At 40.2% G+C, this 20,726-nt stretch overlaps 1 protein-coding gene across 4 annotated transcripts in view; it reads left to right on the forward strand.

Annotated features, from left to right (window-relative positions):
- Nucleotides 1-20,726, forward strand: part of NUDT13 (nudix hydrolase 13) — a 582,976-nt gene that overhangs the window by 81,775 nt on the left and 480,475 nt on the right. For 3 of the 4 annotated variants that reach the window (XM_069240400.1, XM_069240401.1, XM_069240402.1), the window contains one exon: nt 15,815-15,910. The exons of the other annotated variant lie outside the window; for it this stretch is intronic. In XM_069240400.1, the coding sequence (XP_069096501.1) occupies nt 15,815-15,910 (96 nt within the window). The remainder of the gene's footprint in view (nt 1-15,814; nt 15,911-20,726) is intronic. 4 annotated transcript variants of the gene reach the window in all.

Below are 20,726 nucleotides of genomic sequence, written 5' to 3' on the forward strand. Positions count from 1 at the left end.
TAGGTGACAAGTTCACCGAATGTGTGCTAAGAGACAAAAGCAGGGGGAGTAGGGAAGAAGGGGTAAAAGGCGGAGTAAGGGGAGGAAAGAATAAGGATAAAAGAGAAAAAGAGGAGGCTGAAAGGGAAAATGTCCATCTTGAGACAAAACATCCACAATACCTCTCTCAGGCCACGCCAGACCAGCAAGGCTGCTACAGTCAAAAGCACCAAAACCCCCCCCAGGAAAAGAAAGTTTGCTCCACAGGGCAATTTACTGAGACAATCCGAGGGAGAACTGGGTGGGCAATTAGCGACAGGAGGTGTGGGCCAAAATCCTCTGCACTCATGTATGGCTACTACTCAAATTACTGATCAAAGCTCCCCCTCCACTCCCTCTGGCTTGGAATGTACCCCCTGAGGACGAGTCCACCTCGACGGAGGTCGAGACCTCAAATAGGATCTTTCCCCTTTTCCAAACTAATGGGCAAGCTCTACAAGCACAGGCAGCGAATCGAGACAATGATAGCACCACCATCACTGCGGTTCACAATCTTAGTCCTCACCTTCTTGCTACACAGTCATGTGCCACTACTAATCTTTCTCTTAATATGGAAGTAACTGACCTCTTCAGGGAGAAACTATATCCTCTTTTTGTACAAAGCAGCGGAAAAGCAGGGAGCAGGATGCTAGTAATAATGAATTTCAGGGCCAAACTCATTCAGACTATTCTGCCGACTCCACTAATGATCATCCAGTTGGCACCACGTTAAAATGAGTCATGGTTGAAAGGCCTCCCCCCAAATCTGATTCTAATATTAGCTCTGGGACCGAAATGAATCACTTTGTTATGGAACAAAATTCAGGGGTAGTCCCAGTAGGACTTCATGGTCCTCTTTGCCCTCCCGACCCTCCATCTTCAATTGAATCAAAGTTAATCCAGATACTCAGTGAGATTAGAGTATTGAAGGTTTCGCAAGATGAAGCTAACAGGAAAATTAATGATCAGTTGGAACAAATCAACTCTAGTATATCCCATCTTTTACAGAGGATTTCCCAGGCAGAACAAAGGGTCTCAGACCTCGAGGACATGCAGACCCGGCAAGAGTCAGTGATGGCCCATTCACAGCTGGAATTGGAGGAGCTTCTGCTTAAACTCGACAATATTGAAAATACATCCAGACGGTCTAATCTGAGATTTACTTGGATTCCTGAGGACCTCGGGGCAACATCCTCAATGACAGAAGTATCTGATCTCATTTATAAATATATACTTCCAAAAAAAGCGGAGTCTAGGACCGACTTATCCATTATTCGGGCTCATAGAGTCCCCTTTACTAAATCATCGTCTTTTAAATATCTATGTACTGTTATTTAGGATTAAGAAGCAGGTCCTACCCCAAGCAAAGAGAGTAAAAACTTTTAAAACTGAGAACTGTATCTTCAAGGTTTTCTCTGCTATGTCCATTGCTACTGCTCACCGGTGCCGTGAATTTGTAGGTCTCATAGATCACTTTTAAAAAGTAGGGGCTCCAGCAGGCATTGTTCAACTTGCAAATTTGAAAATATAGCATAAGGGCCAGGCCTATATTTTTCAAAATGTGCAAAAGGCCACAGACTTTCTAAATCAATTAAATAAATAGTAGAAAGGGGGCGATCTCCATCCATGCTATAAGGGAGCAGGGATAGAGAAATATCACAGTACCAAGTAGGCGCCACCACTTTTTTTTGTTGTTTTTTTTTGCAGGGCCCAGTATGGTCTAGTTTTGTTTAACATGGTCAATCTTGCTCGCTCTAGGGGTCGGGTTTTTGAGTGCCGCACTTAAGCACTCAAGTACTAGTGGGTGGGGTGGTGGTGGTGGGGAAGGGGGGTGGGTGGCGAGTGCTCTGAGAGTCCCTAGGCGGGAGGGCCTCAGGTTCAGATCACTCAGGAGGTAGGGGAGTGATGGGGGTTGGTTCAGGGTTGGAATAATGGAAGGCACATGGGGTGGGATTGAAAGAATTAAAAAATTCAGTTTTTTATTTTTTTTATTTTTTAAGAAGTAGCATATTCTCGCTGTAGCAGGGTGAGGTCCACTATTGAGTTAACTAACAAGCATGGTCAAGCTTAGTCATTTCCTGCAATGCGAATGGTATCTTAAATTGGCAAAAATACAAAGCAATGTTAAAATGGTTGATTTCATTCAACCTCAATGTCATGTATTTCCAGGAAACACATTCGAAGAGTAACAGTCCCAAAATATATTTTCCAAAACAGTATTCAGTGGCTTTATTCGCCTCATCTGGACTAGCAGTCAGAGGCGTAGCAACATATCTCAGTAATAGAGTTGACTAGATTATAAGAGGTTGTTAGAGACCCCAAAGGGAGCTGGATTTGGCTCAAAGCTTTATTATCTGGAATCCAAGTTAATCTGGGTAATTACTATGGGCCAGTCACGGATGGAGCGGAGTCACTAATGTAACTCTATAATATTGCTATGAGTACTACCAGCCCCTTTATTATGGGAGGGGTTTTTAATTTCATTCAGTATATAAAATTAGATACCTCCAATAAAAAAAAGGCAATTAAACCTAAAACTAAAAGACTTTTGAATATAATAAAAAGTGATTTCCAGTTAGTTGACCCCTGGCGAGAAGAATATCCAGTAGCCACTCAGTATACTTGTTTTTCGCATCAATATAGAACTGCCTCCCGGGTAGATTTATTTTTAATATCTCGTACGTTGAAGAGGGTGGGGTCGGAGATACGCGCAAATGCTTTCTCCGACCATTTAGTGGTCCCAGTGACATTAGAACTCTAGCTTGTTACTAAAGAAAGAACCAGATGGCAGTTTGATGGATCTTTGCTTAGTAATCAGCAATGGGTCGCAGATATGAGTAAATTTATACAGGAGTTCTTTCAGCTCAATCAGAATTCTTCATCCCCATTCAATGTATGGGAAGCATTCAAATCCGACAGCCAGGGGCCAAATGATTTCATTTAAAGCATTTCAGACGCGACAGCGAGAGCTTCAAGTTAAAAAGCTTCAAATGGCGACAGGAGAATGCATCAAAACAGGAGGTCAGGGAATGGCAAGGGGGAATCTTAGTCAAACTAGGGCTAAGTTAAAAGATTTTTTTGTTCTTTTAGAAGTAACTAGCTCGAGGGTGTATCAACAGCAGGTCTATGAAGAAAGTCAACAGATAGGTAAATACCTGGCCTGGATCACTCGCACAAACGACAAAAAACAGACAATACATCAAATACAGGATCCCAATACTGGCATTGTTCTTATTGAGGATGTGGATATTGCTTGGGTATTTATTACACATTATGAGACTGACTGTGCTTTTTCACTGACACAGTTAGAGCAGTATTACAATTCTATTAAGTTACCCAAAATTTAATCAAAAGTTGAAAAAGACCTAGTACAGAAGATTACGCCATTTGAGATTAAGGGAGCTATTCAGAAAATGCCAAGTGCTGAAGCTTGCGGGGGCAATGGATTTCCAGATGAATTCTACAAAGCTTTGTGAAGAGCTTGCACCGTCTTTAACGGTTTTGTATAACGCAGTACTCGAGGGAGCAGTAGTTCTTGCAACTTGCAAAAAATCCACGATAGTCAGCTTTCGGAAAAAGGATAAAAATCAGCTGAAACCTGATGCATACCATCCCATCAGTCTGCTGAATGCGGATTATAAAATCTTAACAAAGATCTGGGCTATTAGGACCACATCAGTCGTGCAGCAATTAATACATAAAGATCAGAACAGTTTTGTAGCCAGCAGGCTGATAAGTTCTAATACAAACTTTTTAATACAGGCAATTGACTATTTCTCGGTTAATATTATCCCTGCAGCAATGATCATGCTAGACGCAGAGAAAGCTTTCGATCTAGTTAATTGGGTTGCCTTGTTACATTGCCTAACTAAATTTGGCTTCCCCATGAAATTTACTTCTATGATAAGGCAGCTGTACCAGGATGCTCAGCCTAGAATAGACATTAACTCAAAGATTAGAGGCACAATTCAGATTAAAAGAGGTGCTAGACAGGGATATACCTTCTCTCCCATACTCATTGCTTTTTTTTATTGAGCCTCTCGCCCGATAATACGTAACTCGAAAGGAATTATTCCATCTATTGCTGATATGCCCACAATCAAGCTTTTCGCTGACTACATTATTTTATATTTAAAACCAGAGACTGATAATATTCAGAGTAGTAAATCAGATCAATGAGTTCACTCAAATAGGGGGTTACAAGATTAATGAAAGGAAAACAGAGGTTCCTTTTATTTAATGCTGGAATAGAGAATCTTCCTTATACATTAGTCGCAAGCTAATTCATCCGAATCTATTAGGTATGTGGTAATTTATGTCACAAAGATTTATGGACAGTTGTTTCATCTTAATTATCTTCAGATGCTTGCAAAAGTACAAGCACTTTTGGATAGATGGATAGCTCTTCCATTGACTTTGATAGGGAGAGTCTCCTTAATCAAGATGCCAATTCTCCCGATCAGGATTAACAGTGCTTATTTTTGTGAACTCAGTTCTATGATACGATGTTTCATATGGAGGAAGAAAGCTCCAGTGGTACAGCTTTCAGTTATGCAACTCCATATAAAGCAAGGGGGCTTGGCACTCCCTAATTTTCAAGTTTATTATCAGGTCGCATTGCAGGATATATTGGCATGAATCTTGGCTAATGGAGGAACCATGGAAAATTTTCTGGTTAAAAGAATGATAGCAGTATCAGCAATAAGTCCCCCAGAATTTATTAAAACCACAAAACTCCCGAAAAAAAACTTGATATAAATATATTTGCAATTTTGTAAAAAGATCAGCGATCTTAAGTAAAACATATCAAATACCAACAGGTTATATTTATTTACAGTTATAGGAGTGTAAATATTTCGGTCTACATCTTCCAGAAAAGGTGATTGTCCAATGGAATAGTAAGGGTTTTAAAGGGATGGGCGACTTTATTTTAAGTAACGGGTACATTACTTGGGAAGAGATTATAAATAGGCTCGGGAATATGGCAATTAGACTTTTTTTTTTTTAACCTTTTTCCAGATATCCCGTTTTCTTAGAGTCAATATACCTTGAGAAAATCCCTGGAACATCCAACATGGGGCGCTTTAATCAGAAGAAATGTACTTGGTACAAGGAATTGGTATAGGCTTCTAGTGGATAGCCATGCCTCAACAATAATTTTAGATTTTAGGGATCATATTTTTAGAACAACACAATGTTTAAAATCTAATGATGAATGAAGAATTATTTTGGAACTAGGCTATAAATCTTTGAGGGCAGCTAATTACTAAAGAATGTCTTCTTTCCAGAGGGATGGCTTACTATACTCCTGAAAGGATCAATACAATTTTCCTGGCAGTTCCCGATCAATGTTTTAGTTGCCATCAGGAGGGGTGCGGGAACTGGCTACATGTTTTTTTTCTTTTTTTTTTAGACTGCCCTAAACTAATGAAGTTCTGGCTGGAAGTAGATAATTTAATAAACCTTAGCTCTAACTTCAGGATCCAGCTAGACCCAAGCTTTGTTCTGTTTGGAGTTTCCGAAAAACACGCCAGCTAATAAAATACCAACAATACTTTATAGCGATAGTTTTTGCTGTAGCCCGATCATTAATACGTCAGCATTGGCGCACCCGAACGGTTCCTACAATGCAGGATTGGTGGAATAAAATGTTAGGAGCTAAGAAATATGAGGAAGCATACTCTAAACGTGTTGGGAGCATAAAAAGATTTACAGCTATATGGAACTATTTAGAGGGGTAGTAAGCTATAATTAAGGAAAGCTATTTTGGTGGGAAATAGAGCTCGTCAATATAATATAATCAAGGATACACTATATTAAATGATTGTCACATTGGTTTAGAACAAATGTTTCGCTGATTCTGTTATCAAGGTATATATCCCAAGGTTAGTGCGATCTGACTACCCAAAGAAGGTGGATTGTTTCAGTTTAATGCTACTTAGGCATAATGTTTGTATTAGGTTTGTATTTTTTCACCTGAAAGAAAAAGAAAACTTATTTAAAAAAAAAAAAAAAAAAATTAAATCCTAAATATTATATTTAATCTCAGTTCCAATGAAAAGCCGACTCCAGAGAGTAGTTCCTGTATTCCACAATTTTCTCAGTTTGTCAGGAAAGATTTATGCCTAGATTGTTGATCTACAACAGTATAACACACACATACACATTCACTAGGGTACTAAGACTGTAAAAGCTAATTCTTTTGTTTAGATGTTTTTCCCACAGAAAACAGAACAGGTTTTGCTCCCTGCAAACAATATAGGGAATCAGCAGCACCTGTCTGTGCTACCTTCACTCAACCTCTTTCCATTCTTTCCTTGGAATGTGATCTGTTCGAAGAAGAATTTCTTCATCTGCTCTCTAGTGGGCCCTGGCTAGTCCAAATATAACTTAATAATACTTTGTAAAAAGTAAGATTCTAATTGCCTTCCCGATGAACATGACTCCCTTTGTGTTTCTTTGTTTTTAAACTTTACTTTCGATTTATTCTAGTAAAAATCAAGAAAGCCGCCAAATAGGCCAAGCCCCAAAATATCCAGTAACAGGCAGCATTATATAATTGTCATAAAATAGCATAGCAATTTACCAGCTTCAATCAGCATTTGATGTTCTACTGAAGAGATAGTGAAATTGTAGCAACATCAATACACATATTTAGTATTAACTTGTATATATGTTTCTGTCTTCATGGGAACCACAATGTATCCCCACTGTGGATCCCATTAACACGAGGATACAATAGCGTTTGCTATGCAGAACATAATGTCAGCTTTCAAATTAATAGTTGTGGGTCGTTCAGTCTGCATTGCCACACCTAGTCACACCTATCCTGCAGTAGGACTAAGTAGCTTCTGAGAGCGCACCACATATCTCATGATCTAGAATCGAGGACCTGCATTACTGCAAAATCAGACACCATAGTTTCGCTAATGGCAGCAGCCCTCAACCAATCCCCAACATTTACTGCCTCAGTAGTTCTATTCTTGTAATTTCTCCTGTTTGGCATTTACTTTTTTAATAGCTATGCAAAAGTATGAAATAGTTTCTCACCCTCTTCATTTCGCCTGGCCATACACGTTTTCCAGGAACAACATCCCCCTCCTGGCTGCTCCATTAAACTCCAGCTGTCCTGACTTGAGGTCTCCTGGCACAGCCATCTAGTTAGTTGTTTCCTGTTTCCCCATATTATGGTTTCTGTGACACTGAATCATTATTTAACTTGAAGTACAATGATTTTCTAACTGCTTTACATAACACTGCAAATGCTGCATGGACAGTGCTTTGTCTTAAACTACCAAAGTCTGGACCTATTATAGTACCATACCATACAAATACTTTAGTTAGATCACAAAGATCATCAAAGTGCAAACATAAACGAAACACAACGTACATATTAACAAAACCAGCAAAAATACAATCTTAAAAATACAGGTAAAAAAGACACAAATATAGAATCATAGGAAAATTCAAAACTTCCTACAAGCTCAAAATAGCAACATACAAATTGGTGTCTTTCTGATAAAATCTTCACATTACATATTAAAAAACGTTATATCCAGGTTTACAGTAAGGTTACAAATACAAAATCTATGCCCCATCAGTAGTTGCCATAACTGAAGTGATAGCATGTTGACAGCACATCCACATGTAACCATAATTTCATTGACACTTGTAGAGCCTAATACAGAAAGCCATAGGAATTTTTGCCAATCCCAGTACATGTACTCTATATGTGCCTGTTCTCAAAATTCTAAAGGTGTGTAAATATCTCCTAGTGCCTAGGTTCATGCAGAGGGGCACAAACCACTCAACCCGAAGTCTGCGGTACTGAGGGCAGAAAAAACACATTCCAATGATTCAGTACCCCCCAAGCATGCTGGGCACCCGTCGTCCCCCTCCATTTCATCATGCCATTTGGAACTGTGGGCCAGGTTTGCAATCGCAAAAATGCATTTTGGTATGTAACAAGTCCAAATTGCGATTTGGTAACTTGTTACCAAATCGCAAATTGGATTTGCGACTGCATACCGATTCGGTATTAGGAAGGGGCTTGTCCAGGGCAACCCTTCCTAATACCGAATGGCAGAGGTATGTATGATTGTTTTGTGACCGCGAATGTAGTTGCAAAACAATCACAGTTACCACCTACTTCAAGTAGGTGGTAACACGTTCGCAAAGGGGAGTTCCCCTTTGTGAATGTATTTGAAAACGTTTAAGAGCAGGCAGTGGTCCTATGGACCACTGCCTACTCTTAAAAAATGAAAAGAAAACTTTTCATTTTTAAATGCATCCCGTTTTGCTTGAGGGAAAACAGACTGCATTTAAAAAAAAAAAAAAAAGATTGCTTTATTGAAAAGCAATCACAGACATGGTGGTCTGCTGAGCCCAGCAGGCCACCATCCCCGTGATTGTAGCCATTCGCAGTGGGACGCAAATTGCGACATACCTAATGAATATTGATCCTTTGCGAATCGCAGTATGAAACTCCTGGAGTTTCATACATTCCAATAGTGATTGCTTAATTGCGATTCGCTAAAAATCTCAATGAGGTAATCGCTATTGTGAATAATGATGCATCTGGCCCTAAAGGCTTTAAACAGCCATATCTAAAATGAATTATAGCTTTCGAGCTAGGGGTGGTACTTTTACGTCAGTGGTTGCCTCATAATGTGTACAAAGTTTGGAATCAATAAAAATCACTGTGAGCCTTCCTTTGCTCTGGGTCACAGTTTCCACAGCTGCGGTCTCCCAGTACATATTTTTGATCTTTGTTTGAGGAAGCACAAACAACAGCTCAGGAGAGGACCAATAAATGTTGAGCCCCAACGTCTGCAGAAGTGATTCTAAAGTGTGAAACTATTGGATCTACTATACGTCCTGTAAGGCCATAAGGTCTGTTGCAACTTCTTGATAGGATTCCAGTGCATCAGTAGTTCAAAACCGGTACCAGAATGTTTAAAGTCTGCATTCAATTTTATACGAAATCTGTCTCTGTGCAAGATCCATATCTAAAGGCCTAAGAGGAGTACTTGTGGGAAGAGATAATAAAACACTGAGGAACCTTTGTTCCAAAATATCTAGACCATTTGAGTTAGTGGTGCCCCTTAGTTCTGCACCATACAAAATAGACCCAAAAGCCTTGACATTGTAGATCTTGAGAGGAGGGGCAGCCCTCCGGCAGATAATCTTACGACGGACCTTTACTATGTTTGCAGTCTGCTGGGTAAGTGCCAAATGAGCCTTTTCCAACTGGGAACCCCTGCTCAGGTTGGGTGTCATTCTAATACCTAGATAATCAAAAGGAGACACCTGATGGATGCATGGTACTCACCAATATCCGCCTGTTATAACGGTTCACCCGATTTTTGGAGAAGTACATGCATTTGATCTTGGCCCTGTTGGGTTCTAAACCCACCTCAACACAAAAGGAGCAAAAACGGTCTAACATTGCTTGTAGCCCCTGGGATGACTTGGAAATCAACAGGGCATCATTGGCAAAGAGGAGGGCCGGAAGATCCCCCCCCCAGTTTAGGTATATTACATCCATCCTTACTACGGTGATAGATCACCCATTGATATAAAGAGAGAACAGGGTGAGGGCTAAGACACAACCCTTGCTGACTCCCTGTACTTCCCTAAAGGGTTCGATCACCTGCTGATCCGCACCACATCTGACCCATATTTCTCACATGAAGCCTCAATAAACTATTCAAAAGAGAAGAGGGGATGCCCATATTTTGCAATACTCTCCATGATTTCATCGGCTGGACGAGGTTGGATACCATGCGCAAGTCAACAAAGGCAAGATACAGCGTTTCCCCATTGATAAACACCTTGTGCCAATAAATACAAGCAAACCAGAAAACCTGATCAAGTGTACTAACGTTGGTTCTGAAGCCTGTCTGCAGGTTACAAAGAACACACTCCTCTATGATCCAATCATGCAGATGTCAGCACTTGCTTACAAATTATTTTTTGAATAGAGTCAATTAGACTGATAAGATGGTATTTCCCTGGATTGGCCCGGTCCCCCTTATTATAGATTTGCAAAATCTCTGCTAGCTTCCAGGAGGTGGGGGATTTTAAGGCCAGACAAAATAGCATTAGATAAGATGTTCATATATGGATCCCCCACTTCCAGATTCACTCCATACAGATCATTTGGGATCCTGTCTGGTCCTGGGACACAGGCTGAAATACAAGAGTTGATGCGGTCATGGTCTCATTAAGTAAGAAAGCAAGGATTTTTGTATCCTCTTAGGCAACCGCATATTTGGTCATTTTGTCATTCTCCTCTATTGCATCCAACAATCTGGTTGTACACAAAAATCCATCACAGTTTGGGGACCATTTGCGGCAGTACGCCAGAAGGTCTGGCTGTCCTTAGTAGTCAAACCATCATGAAGAGTGGACCACAGGGAATTTTTCCACAATTGTTTTTGCCATAAACAATGCTTAATTCAGGCTCTACAATTTATTATATCAGGCGTGTGTAAGATTTAACTGCCGTAAAGGAGCTCTCTCTTTGCTAGCCTGCAATTACTTTTAAACCAGGGACTTGCCTTGGGCCTCCTCACCCTTTGGATGTTTTGCCCAATAAATCCCTGACCTGCGCAAAAATTGAGCATGGCTCAAGCTCAACACTTCTCTTCTTGTAATAGCTGGGAGGAGTGATAAATGGTCTACATTTTCTCCACTCTAGCAATGACTGCCTCTAAGGCTGAAGGGTTTCTTTCCCCCATTTCCATGTAATGTTCTTCAGGTTGTTAGTTGAAGAGAGGCCACCCAAGTCTCTGGAACCCCACAAAGTAGGTTTTAACCTGGAGTTATCTGAAAGAGTCAGAGTTAGTTCATGATGGTCACTATCTAATCTATCAACATCAAAGAGAGGGACAGGGAGAGTTGAAGGTCCAGTGTATGGTCTCCCCAAGTGACAATAGACAAAATGAATACACTGTTCCTAATAAAAGAAGCAAGGGAAACCCTATGGTTCAGGAATAAGAGCCCTCACACATCCATTCTGATGTCATGCTTCATCATTGGGGTGCTCCTCGTCAGACCGGCGCTGCAATGTCTGACGGGCTCCCCGTTAGGGGGCTCTTTGCCGGAGATCTTTTTTTTTTGAAGAAGAAGAAGAAGAACTGCCGTGGTGGACTGAAACCTACAGGCAGATGGTGATTCAAGAGCAGGAGAGGATAAAATTGGTTCTCTATCCCGTCAAGCAATTCTCATTTAATGGAAAAAGAGGGGATAGGACCAAGATTAAAAGCAGGTTGAAAGTGGAAATTGAGGTAATGCTCAAACACTTTCTAAGAGTGATGGGGGCGAGAAATTATCTTGATGCCACCCTGACAATCCTGATTCCAGCAGGACTCCTCTGCAACGTGTACTTTGACTTCTGGCCACTGAAATCACAACTGGACTCCACAGGAACCTACAATCTGCAGCTCCAGCGATGACTTCGCCCTGCAACATTGTTTCTCTGGCTCCTTCCAGCAATTGCAACATTTCCCCATCTGTGCATCCTCTGAGGGCAGCAGGTCTTGAGTCTGCACCAAGAAGTAAGAAGGAATCTCATTTGGAGTGAAGGAGTCACTCCCCTGCACCCGCACACACCAGCTGTAACGATGACTGGCCGTGTGGCTCCTCTCCTGCAACTGTGCGTGGATCCTGCAACACAGGTGGTGGTGCTCAGTGGTCCCCTTGGTCCTCTGTACTAGCTGTCGGACTTTGGAGGTGGTGAGTCTTTGCCTCTCCTTGCAGATGGTACCCGTGTGCACTGCTACTCTTGCAGCTACCAAGGCTTATTGACTCTTCTTCCAAGGGATTTTCAGGCTTTGTGTAGCCCAGGCCTCCAGCACTCTTCCCTGCAACGTGTGGTCTCCTGCCTGCTGCTACAGCGGTGTGGGACTCCTTACCATGTGTGCTGAGTGGGCCTCACTGTGACTCCTGTGCCTGCTTCCTGTGAGTTGTCTGTGGGGGCTGCATCCATGGCTTGCTCTCCTGACTGCTGGGTAATGCGCAGGACTCCCCTCCTTGGGTTTAGTCTGCTCTAATCTTCCTGGCTCCCCCCCCCCCCAGCTCTGCAAATCTCCTTCTGCAACTTTTGCCTTTGCCAAGGCTTGTTAGTGGTTTTTCCACACCACTGATGGACTGCAACTCTTCTTCCGACATGGGACATCGACTGCATCACTTCTGGAACTCATCCTCTGCTCCTGTGCTGCATAGCCGACTCCTGGGCCCCCCTCTCTCGACCTGGTCCTGCATCTCCAGAAGGGGGTGGGTAGTGGCTCCTGCCCCAACCAGACACTCCAACCGGAACTGGACTTAGTCCCCTTCATTTGCAGATCCTCTTCTGTCTGGATCAATCTTCTTTTACTTGCAGTCTCTTTCTATGCTCTTTCCTGACAACTAAGGTGTATATAATAGTGTCTACACACCTGCTAACAGAGTATTGCCTATATAGTATTTTAGTATGTGTTACTAAAATGAAGTACCTTTATTTTTATAATACTGTGTGTAAGTGCTGTGTGACTACAGGTGGTATTGCATGAGCTTTGCATGTCTCCTAGATCACCCTTGGCTGCTCATCCTCAGCTACTTCTAGAGAGCCTGGCTTCTAGACACTGCCTACACTTCACTAACATGGGATGCCTGGACCTTGTATAAGGTAATAATACCCTAGGTACTCACAACACACCAGGCCAGCTTCCTACAGTTGGGATAACCCACTGTGGTCCCACGGCACAGACTGTGCTTCTGAAGGGACAGCAAAACCGTCCTCATCGTCTCCCTCAGAATCACTGGAAGAGGTGTTGTCGGATGGGACTCCGCTGACTGAAAAATCACTCCCAGATTCTGCTACATTGTCCTTTCCCTCAGATGCTGTCTCAGCCTCTGTCCACCATTAACCCGAGCTACAGCTTCAGCAGAAGTCATCCAGCGAGATGCCATCTCTGCTACTGGCTAAGCTGTCCCTCTAAAACACTAGCCTACATACAAGGCAGATATGGTGACAAAATTGCTAGTGAGTGTGTGATGTGTGCAACGGTAAATGTCAGTCACCTTGCCTTCGCTTCTTCCCTCAATCGGCAAGTTCTCTGAAGACACTGGAAAAAAAAGACACACTAGTACTTCATTTTGCCACATACCCATCATCACAGCCTTTAGTGCTGGTGGCACCCAGTGCAACAAGATTTTTTGCCGCTCCCACTCCCATGACTTCCTCCTTAGATTCCCTCACTACCACCCAGCAAAATTGCCCTTCATCTCTCCATAACCCCCCCCCCCGCACATACATTTCATTTGTTCCAGAGCGCAGGTAATGGCTTACTTTACTAATCCACTAAGCAATTCACATAAATAATTTAAGAGATCACTTTTAAATGTATGTGTGGTTTCCCTGTGGGCCGATCGCAGCCTCCAGGGAAACCATATGCGCTAAGACAGAAGTCATATATATATATATATATATATATATATATATATATATATATATATATATATATATATATATATATATATATATATATTTAAGTGTATGTGTATAATTACTCTCCCTTTATAGAGAGTCTCTCTCTCTATCTATCTATCTATCTTCTTTTGGCCATGCCCCAGAACAAATATCCCACTTTCTGTGCTTTTACAGTGAAGCTGGGAGGATTGGAGTGCACCACAACTTAAGTGGTTGTCTTTGAGGGTTGAAGCAGCACAAGAGGGAAACAAATAGCAAAAGCATGCACTCCCAAGGATTGTTGAATGAAAAAAGTAGTACATTAAATGTGAGCAGAGGAAGGATACAAATCAGCCAATTAAAAGGAATGTAAAGAAGTTATGCTCCAGGAGAGGGATACACGCATGACGAGGAAGGCAAGCCACCAAATATGAAGCAAGCAAACAAGTGACAAAGTTGACCAATAATAAACAGTGGGAGTTATTTACACCCTCTGTGAGCTCATAGTATATCTTTTGTAAGTAGTCAGCTTTTGCATGTCCGATGGGCTCGGCCTTAAAAAATAGTCACTCTACAGAGCATAAAAGAAATGGTGCATCCCTGTTTGATTCACCTTCCAGGTGACCAGGATCTTCCACACAACCACATCATAACAGTTTATGCCCACAACTTGTACTGCACATGAAACACACCTATTTGTTATTCTATAGACTGCAAAAATGATGGTACACATACTGTAGGGAGGGCTGGGGGGGGGGGGGGTCTCCTCATGACTCATTTCATAACTCATGTCTATACATAGTTGTATCTTTGTCTATTAATTTATTCAGGTCAATGAACCCTATGTGCATCACTGTTTTTTCTCTTTATTGCATATACCAGTTTAACTAATTTATTGTTGCTTTATTTAGGGCCATGTTACAGGAATGGCCAATGACATCTTCAGCATAGAGAATATTTTCTGTTAGATGTAAGCAAGCGGCCATGCCCTAAGTCTTTCGTTGTACAGGAATATGCAAGCAAATAAGGCAACTCCATATCATTCTAGGGGCCTGAAAACATGTTACCAGCTACAAGAAAGATGGGCCCTACAGGTAAGTATGGAGAATTACTCATGTTTAGTCAGTATCGTCTCTGAGGTACCAAGGAAATCAGTATCATTATTGATATCTATTACACCTGTGTCAGGGCTGAGAGCTTGCTCAAAATTATGGATGGAACCTAAGGGTTACTCGCAGGGTCCAGATTAGACATATGAACTGACCCATGCAATGAGGTGGACCGGAGCAGCAATAGAAATATGTAGGGTAAATGAAGTGGACAGGTACCGGTTAGATCCATAATACTACTCAACGACTTAAAGGGGTACTGTATTCCGTCGTTGTCACACATTCATACTAGCCACATTAATCTATGATTCATGGGTGAATGAGAGCTGTCAGTTAACACAGTGTGCACAGAATTTACCTGGCAGGGACCAGATGGCCATTGAAGAGTCAGTGCAGGTGAAATTCCATTGCTTTTGCTATCATCAGCTTTCAGCGGCCTTCTGTCAATCATATCAAATAGCTTGTACACGGGGACAGAAAGCACAGATGTTAACAGACTGAAGTTTAGCAATCTGGTGAGGAAGAAACAAAATCACATTGAGCACCTTTTGTGGGAGTCATGACTTGCGTCTTCCTGAAGAGGAAACCAGCCGAGCTGTGATGGAAAAGGTCAGTTCATGCCAGAGTAGCTAAGGAGTACTGAAAATGCATTCTCTACATGCAGTAAGTATCTATTATGCTTTATGCTTCCTATATGATGCTCAGAGTTGGCTGTATTTTTCTTCAAAGTCCAAATGTTCTAAATATGTTCAGAGAGGTCTGAAACAATGTGGTGATTCTTGATAGGTCGGCATGGACCCTTTACTTGCTGTGAGTAGGAACTGAAACTTCATCTCGCTCATAATGTTAAAAGAGAAATAAACACAAAGTTCTTGTCATTTCATGGATAGGCATTGCCCAGCAATTTGTTCTAGGATGTTCCAGGTTGATCATAGTTGCTTTGATTTGACATGGCTGATCTTTTATTCAGAGAAACAACTGAACTCTAAATTGACTGAAATTCTGTTTAAAGGATACAGGCACTGTAGTTTACAACCACATGCTCAAACATTTCCATCTCTTTATTTCAATAGTTGCAAGTTTCATTATCGTGTCATTTGTCTAAGCAAATTGTGATATGATAGCATTCAGCATTCTTAAAATGCCGAGGTCTAGTTTCAGCAGTTAGCAAAACGTATTCCTACATTCACTGCTCAGTTGTATCCTTTCACTTATATGCTCTCATTTTTTTCAGCATGCATGGTTTAATAATGAAGATACTTGCAGCTTTTGGAAGGAATGTTTCTTGTCAGCGTGTTAGGTTGCACTCCACCTATGTTAAACATGTGCGGTAAGAGATCACTCAGTAATTTCCTGTTGAGCCAGTTAAATGCTGATTAAATGCAAGTTGTACCTATTCACATGACAGTCGGAGCTGGGCTGGCTGATCATATGACAAAATAATACCGGGAATTCAGTGTCATGGCCGTCATCTGTGGGATGCCAGATTTCATTGCTCCTCAGAGCTTTTTAAATTTCTCAAGTGCCAAGGCTCTTTGACAATAAATTGTCACTTAGCCTAGAATAACACAACCCTTGTGACAGAATTAAATCATTACAGTTAACAGTGGATCGGATGCAGAATTGCTTTTAGGAAAATCTGAAGACCACTTAACTGGTCCAGTCAAAGATTGACAGGGCTGGGCCAGAGTCAATTTCATATCCAAGCTTCACTTACATTGCGCTGCCCCAGTCTTTTTGGACTTCTAAAGGCACATGACATCTATCATCAATACATTCTGCTTTAGTTCATTTGACCTCTGTTAGTGGTTACCTAACCCATGGTCGGATTTAAGAGTTTAGTTGAAATGTATGCAACATGCATTTGATGTTGTCTGCTTGCTCCCAGTTGTTACGCTGCTGGTCTTGTAGATAGCGACAGAACCAAAGTTCTGGGAAATCCGTTGAGATCTCTCTCTCTGCTTTAAGTCATGTATATGTGGTTTGTAATTTAAATATGTTGTTGGGGGTGTTGGAGCTGAGTCTTAGAATAAATAATTTAAATTCCCACTCAACACTGGACCGTAGGCAATGAACCATGGTGCAAGTAAGTAGGGAGAAGCTGCAAATCAAAACATCAAACGTCTTCAATTTACCAATGTCATTTCGTTTTATGAGTCAATGATGGGAGTTGGAAGAAGATTTACTCTATTTATTATAAATTTTTAATATCTCATCTTTATTGACCAAAAACACATTTTCTAATCAGAGATCAATAGAATCAATGATACAACAATGCATAAAGCTTGTTCCATACAATTGAGTTCCCTAGTCTAATCCAAAGGATGCTTTTGTAAAGAGATTAATTAGTTTGTTAGAAGAATCCATAAAGAGTTTGTAGATCAGAGATGTGATAACATTAAGAAACCCCATAGAATTCCTAAAGCAAAATAGGTTGAAGGCAAAGAGAGTCTCAGAATGAGTCTAAGTGGCAAGTTTAAAGGAGCTCAAAGTGAATCTGAGAAAGTGTCTCAGAGTATCTGTCTGCAAACTCATAAAGGAGTGTTTTGGTGAGAGAGCTAGATCTCTGCCTGAGTCTATGTCAGTGTGTGTGAAGCTCTCTAGGGACAGCCATTGTATAACAATCCAGTATTGAAATGTATAACTTCTTTCTTTGGCTTCGTCACTGGATCAGCCAATCAAACATCAATGTGTCTTCATAGGAATAGAACAGCTTCTGTCGATTAATTTATCCAAAGAAAGCAAATATGAAACATTTTATTTATCATGTTATTACATTGTAACTAAACTATCTACTGGATGCTGGGTCTCTTTGTTGTAGAAAACATACGTGGTTAGTATAATGCATATTTGCACATCACATTTCTTTTTTCATACACCTTTTCTAACCAATTTATATATAAAGTACACAACTAAACATTGTATTCAATCATTGAACTTATGAACTTGTGAAGGTCAAAAAGGATATACTTTTCTACATGGACTATTGTTAAATATTTCTAATAAATGTAACAGTTAATCATAACACATTTTCTGACCTAGGTCACTAATGACTACCAAGTAAAATATGTGCTCAGTGATGCATTCCTCAACTAAAGTCTACAGAAATTGTTGCCTTGTGCATTTTCGACTGCCAAGAAAGCTCAGAAATGAAAAATAAATGCATTTATTTCTAGTTTTCAGGCCTACACATTATTTCTACATGTTTAATTCTGCACCAGATATTTTGTTGATTAAAAATGCCATCCAAATTCCCCTGTCTGATGGTTTGGAACCATCACAAAATTAAATTCACAGATGTATTTAATTCTCTTCTTCTGCTGAATCTCTTCTCTTGCTTTTCAGGTTTTCTGTTTCTTTTAGTCTATTAGGAATCTGTTATTAATACACTGACTTAATTCTAAATCTTTCTTCATTCTATTCATCTCTCTGTTTCTTCTTTATTAATAGCCTCTATATTGGCTTGTAAATTGTGAATGTAGATAGAAAACAAACTACTATTAGTACAGGAACTAAGATAGTTGTGAGGATTCCTCTGTTCTCTTGCTGCTGTTATCTGGTTGCCTAGTGCAGAGATTCCTTTAGTAAAACTTTGTACTAGGCAAGGGTTTTCTAAGCGTTCTAGATCAGGATTTAAGTCAGAAGTATTCTTTCCATGTTCTATAATCTTACTCTCATCTGGAATTTAAGTACAAGCATTTTCAGTTTTCAGCATCTTGCAGACTCCGCCTTTTTCTGCAAGTAAAAAGTCAGACATGCTGGTTTTGAAGTACCATTGATCTAATTGCTACTAATTCTTTGTTTTCAACTAATAAAGCTACAGATGTGCTAGTTGCCAGTTTGTTACTGTTGACAGCTTTCTAAATTTTTTATCATTTAATACTACTTCTGTTGCTGGTATAATACCTCCAAATTATGCCTTTCACTAATTGCGGTCCCTTATTTACACTACGTGAATACCTATGTGCAGATGTCATGCATGCTAGGACCCTCATGGTGCTGGGTGGATTTTAGACAGGAATTATGTAATTTGATGGGAGGTTTTAAGGTGTGGTTAAAAGTTATGACACAATGCATGTAATATGCAGTAGTATGTTCGTGAATAAAGACTTCTGTTACAGAGCTCCGTGTGGCGTTTTGTTTGTATGCTCCTGAGCTGGGGAAGGACGCTACACTTGCTAAATCTTTGGAAAAAGGAAACCTAAGTAGCAGATTCTCTCCCAGTCAGTGGGCAATCTAAAATAAGCATTCTCTTCACAAATAAAATATACTCCGGGTATAGTTAGATCATCATCCTGCAAAATTTGCCATGTTCCTCCTCAAAAACAGGTTCACAGTTACTATTCCCTACTGGTGTGTTTTTCCAATGAATTATTCTCTTGAACACACATCATTTCCCTACGTGTCTCTTGTCTAATTTCAATTTTTGAACAGGCATTTTCTTTCTAAACTCATCTTCCCTTTTCTACACATTCTTTAAGACCTCTTCCTCTTTATATGCATTTTGCGCAAACTGTGTGTTTCGCTCTTCTAACATTAATATGAAAAGCTTTTTCTAGTGGGTTAATTAAGCATGGTAGGATATTTTCATCAGCATTAACAGTGTTTATAGGAAGAAAATGTCTAAAGTAATAACCAAGGTATCTCTATCTCCTTAGCTTGTGGATGTAGATTCATGCGTTTTGTTATTGGAAATTTTGAAAGACCCATGTCAAAATGAAAGCAATAGTATTCAAAATGTCTGTTTATATATTAAACTAAGCAATATCTGCATGATATAGTGTAGGAAAGAGGAATATGATACGCTACTTGTTCATCAGCTGAAGAAGGCATGCATGGCCATACCTAACAGTCCTTCGCAACAGTGGGTTTCGTATACGCTTGTACTAATCTAGACTGAACGTTTGTCAAATAATCTTCCTTCATGTATCTACAAAGAATCCTTCTGCTCATTTTTATTAATACCTGGTCTAGATGTTGTGTTAGTGAATGTATCTACAGATTTGTCTGTCTCTGTATTAATAATAATAGTATGGCAATTGCCAATAAAACTATTTGTGTAAACATATACTTGTTTATTTAAAGTCAGATCTTATAAAGCAATATGGTTTTAATAGCAAAGTTAATGTCTTTATCTAAGTCTGCAATTTCTTCATTATATTGTCCTTGTTCTTCTTCTGCTGCCTTGGGCCTATGTACTCTTCTCATCTTCTTTTAGTAACTTTATTAAAGCCTGAAATAAAACAGTTCACTTAATGCATTTGTTCACAACTGAATTTCTTTAGAGTAATTTCAAGGAGGTTCAAGCAACTCCTTATTCCAGTCAAGCAGGTCTGAGATTGTAATGTTTAGTATTTGACTCGCATAATATGTCCATTCAGGTACTGAATATTTTCGACAGGCTAGTCGAGCTCTTTTAGATCTTCTGAGTACTTGTTGATCTCCTTTATTGGCACTTATACAACTTGAATCTGTTTCTTCATCAATGGTCTCCTAGATCTTCTTGTTGGTGTTCAGGTATTTCGACTGACTTTTCAGCTTGAGTTTCTGTTTATCCACTTTCTATTAAGAAAAATAGTACACTGTTCCAGGATAAAATCAGAAACGATCCAAATTGTTCAGGAGCACGAACCCTCAAGCATCACACTGGATGACTGGTTTCATCATTGGGAACGCTCCTCGCCAGGCTGGCGCTGCAATGCCCGACGGGCTCCCCAAAAGGAGTGCTCTTAGCCAAAATGCTCAGATAGTAGCAAAATGATTTTTTTTTTTAAAGGGTACCCAATCCTTCGTACCCAAGCAATAATGGAGAGAAAAAATTAGTTAAAATTGGTTCACCATCACAAAATGTGAATCATATTTTTTAATCAATAATTGACATGATGGGGACCAAGATTAAAAACACAAAAAGGGGGGTAATGAGTGAAAATAATGTTCACCTACTCCCACTACAAACAGGAGGAAAAACAAACTTTTGTCCCTCACTCTAGCAAGTCTACATGTTTCGCGTCTAGGTGGTCCAGCCGGATCCAATGACGCTTCATCAGGACAAAGAAACTTCTCCAAAAATGAACTCAAGTAGTCAGTAATAGTTAAAAATTGGTCACTTACTTAGTTCATATCGTTAACTAAAGATGCCCTAAATC

This window comes from Pleurodeles waltl, chromosome 6 (genome assembly GCF_031143425.1).
Source record: "Pleurodeles waltl isolate 20211129_DDA chromosome 6, aPleWal1.hap1.20221129, whole genome shotgun sequence".
Classification (NCBI taxonomy): Eukaryota; Metazoa; Chordata; class Amphibia; order Caudata; family Salamandridae; genus Pleurodeles; species Pleurodeles waltl.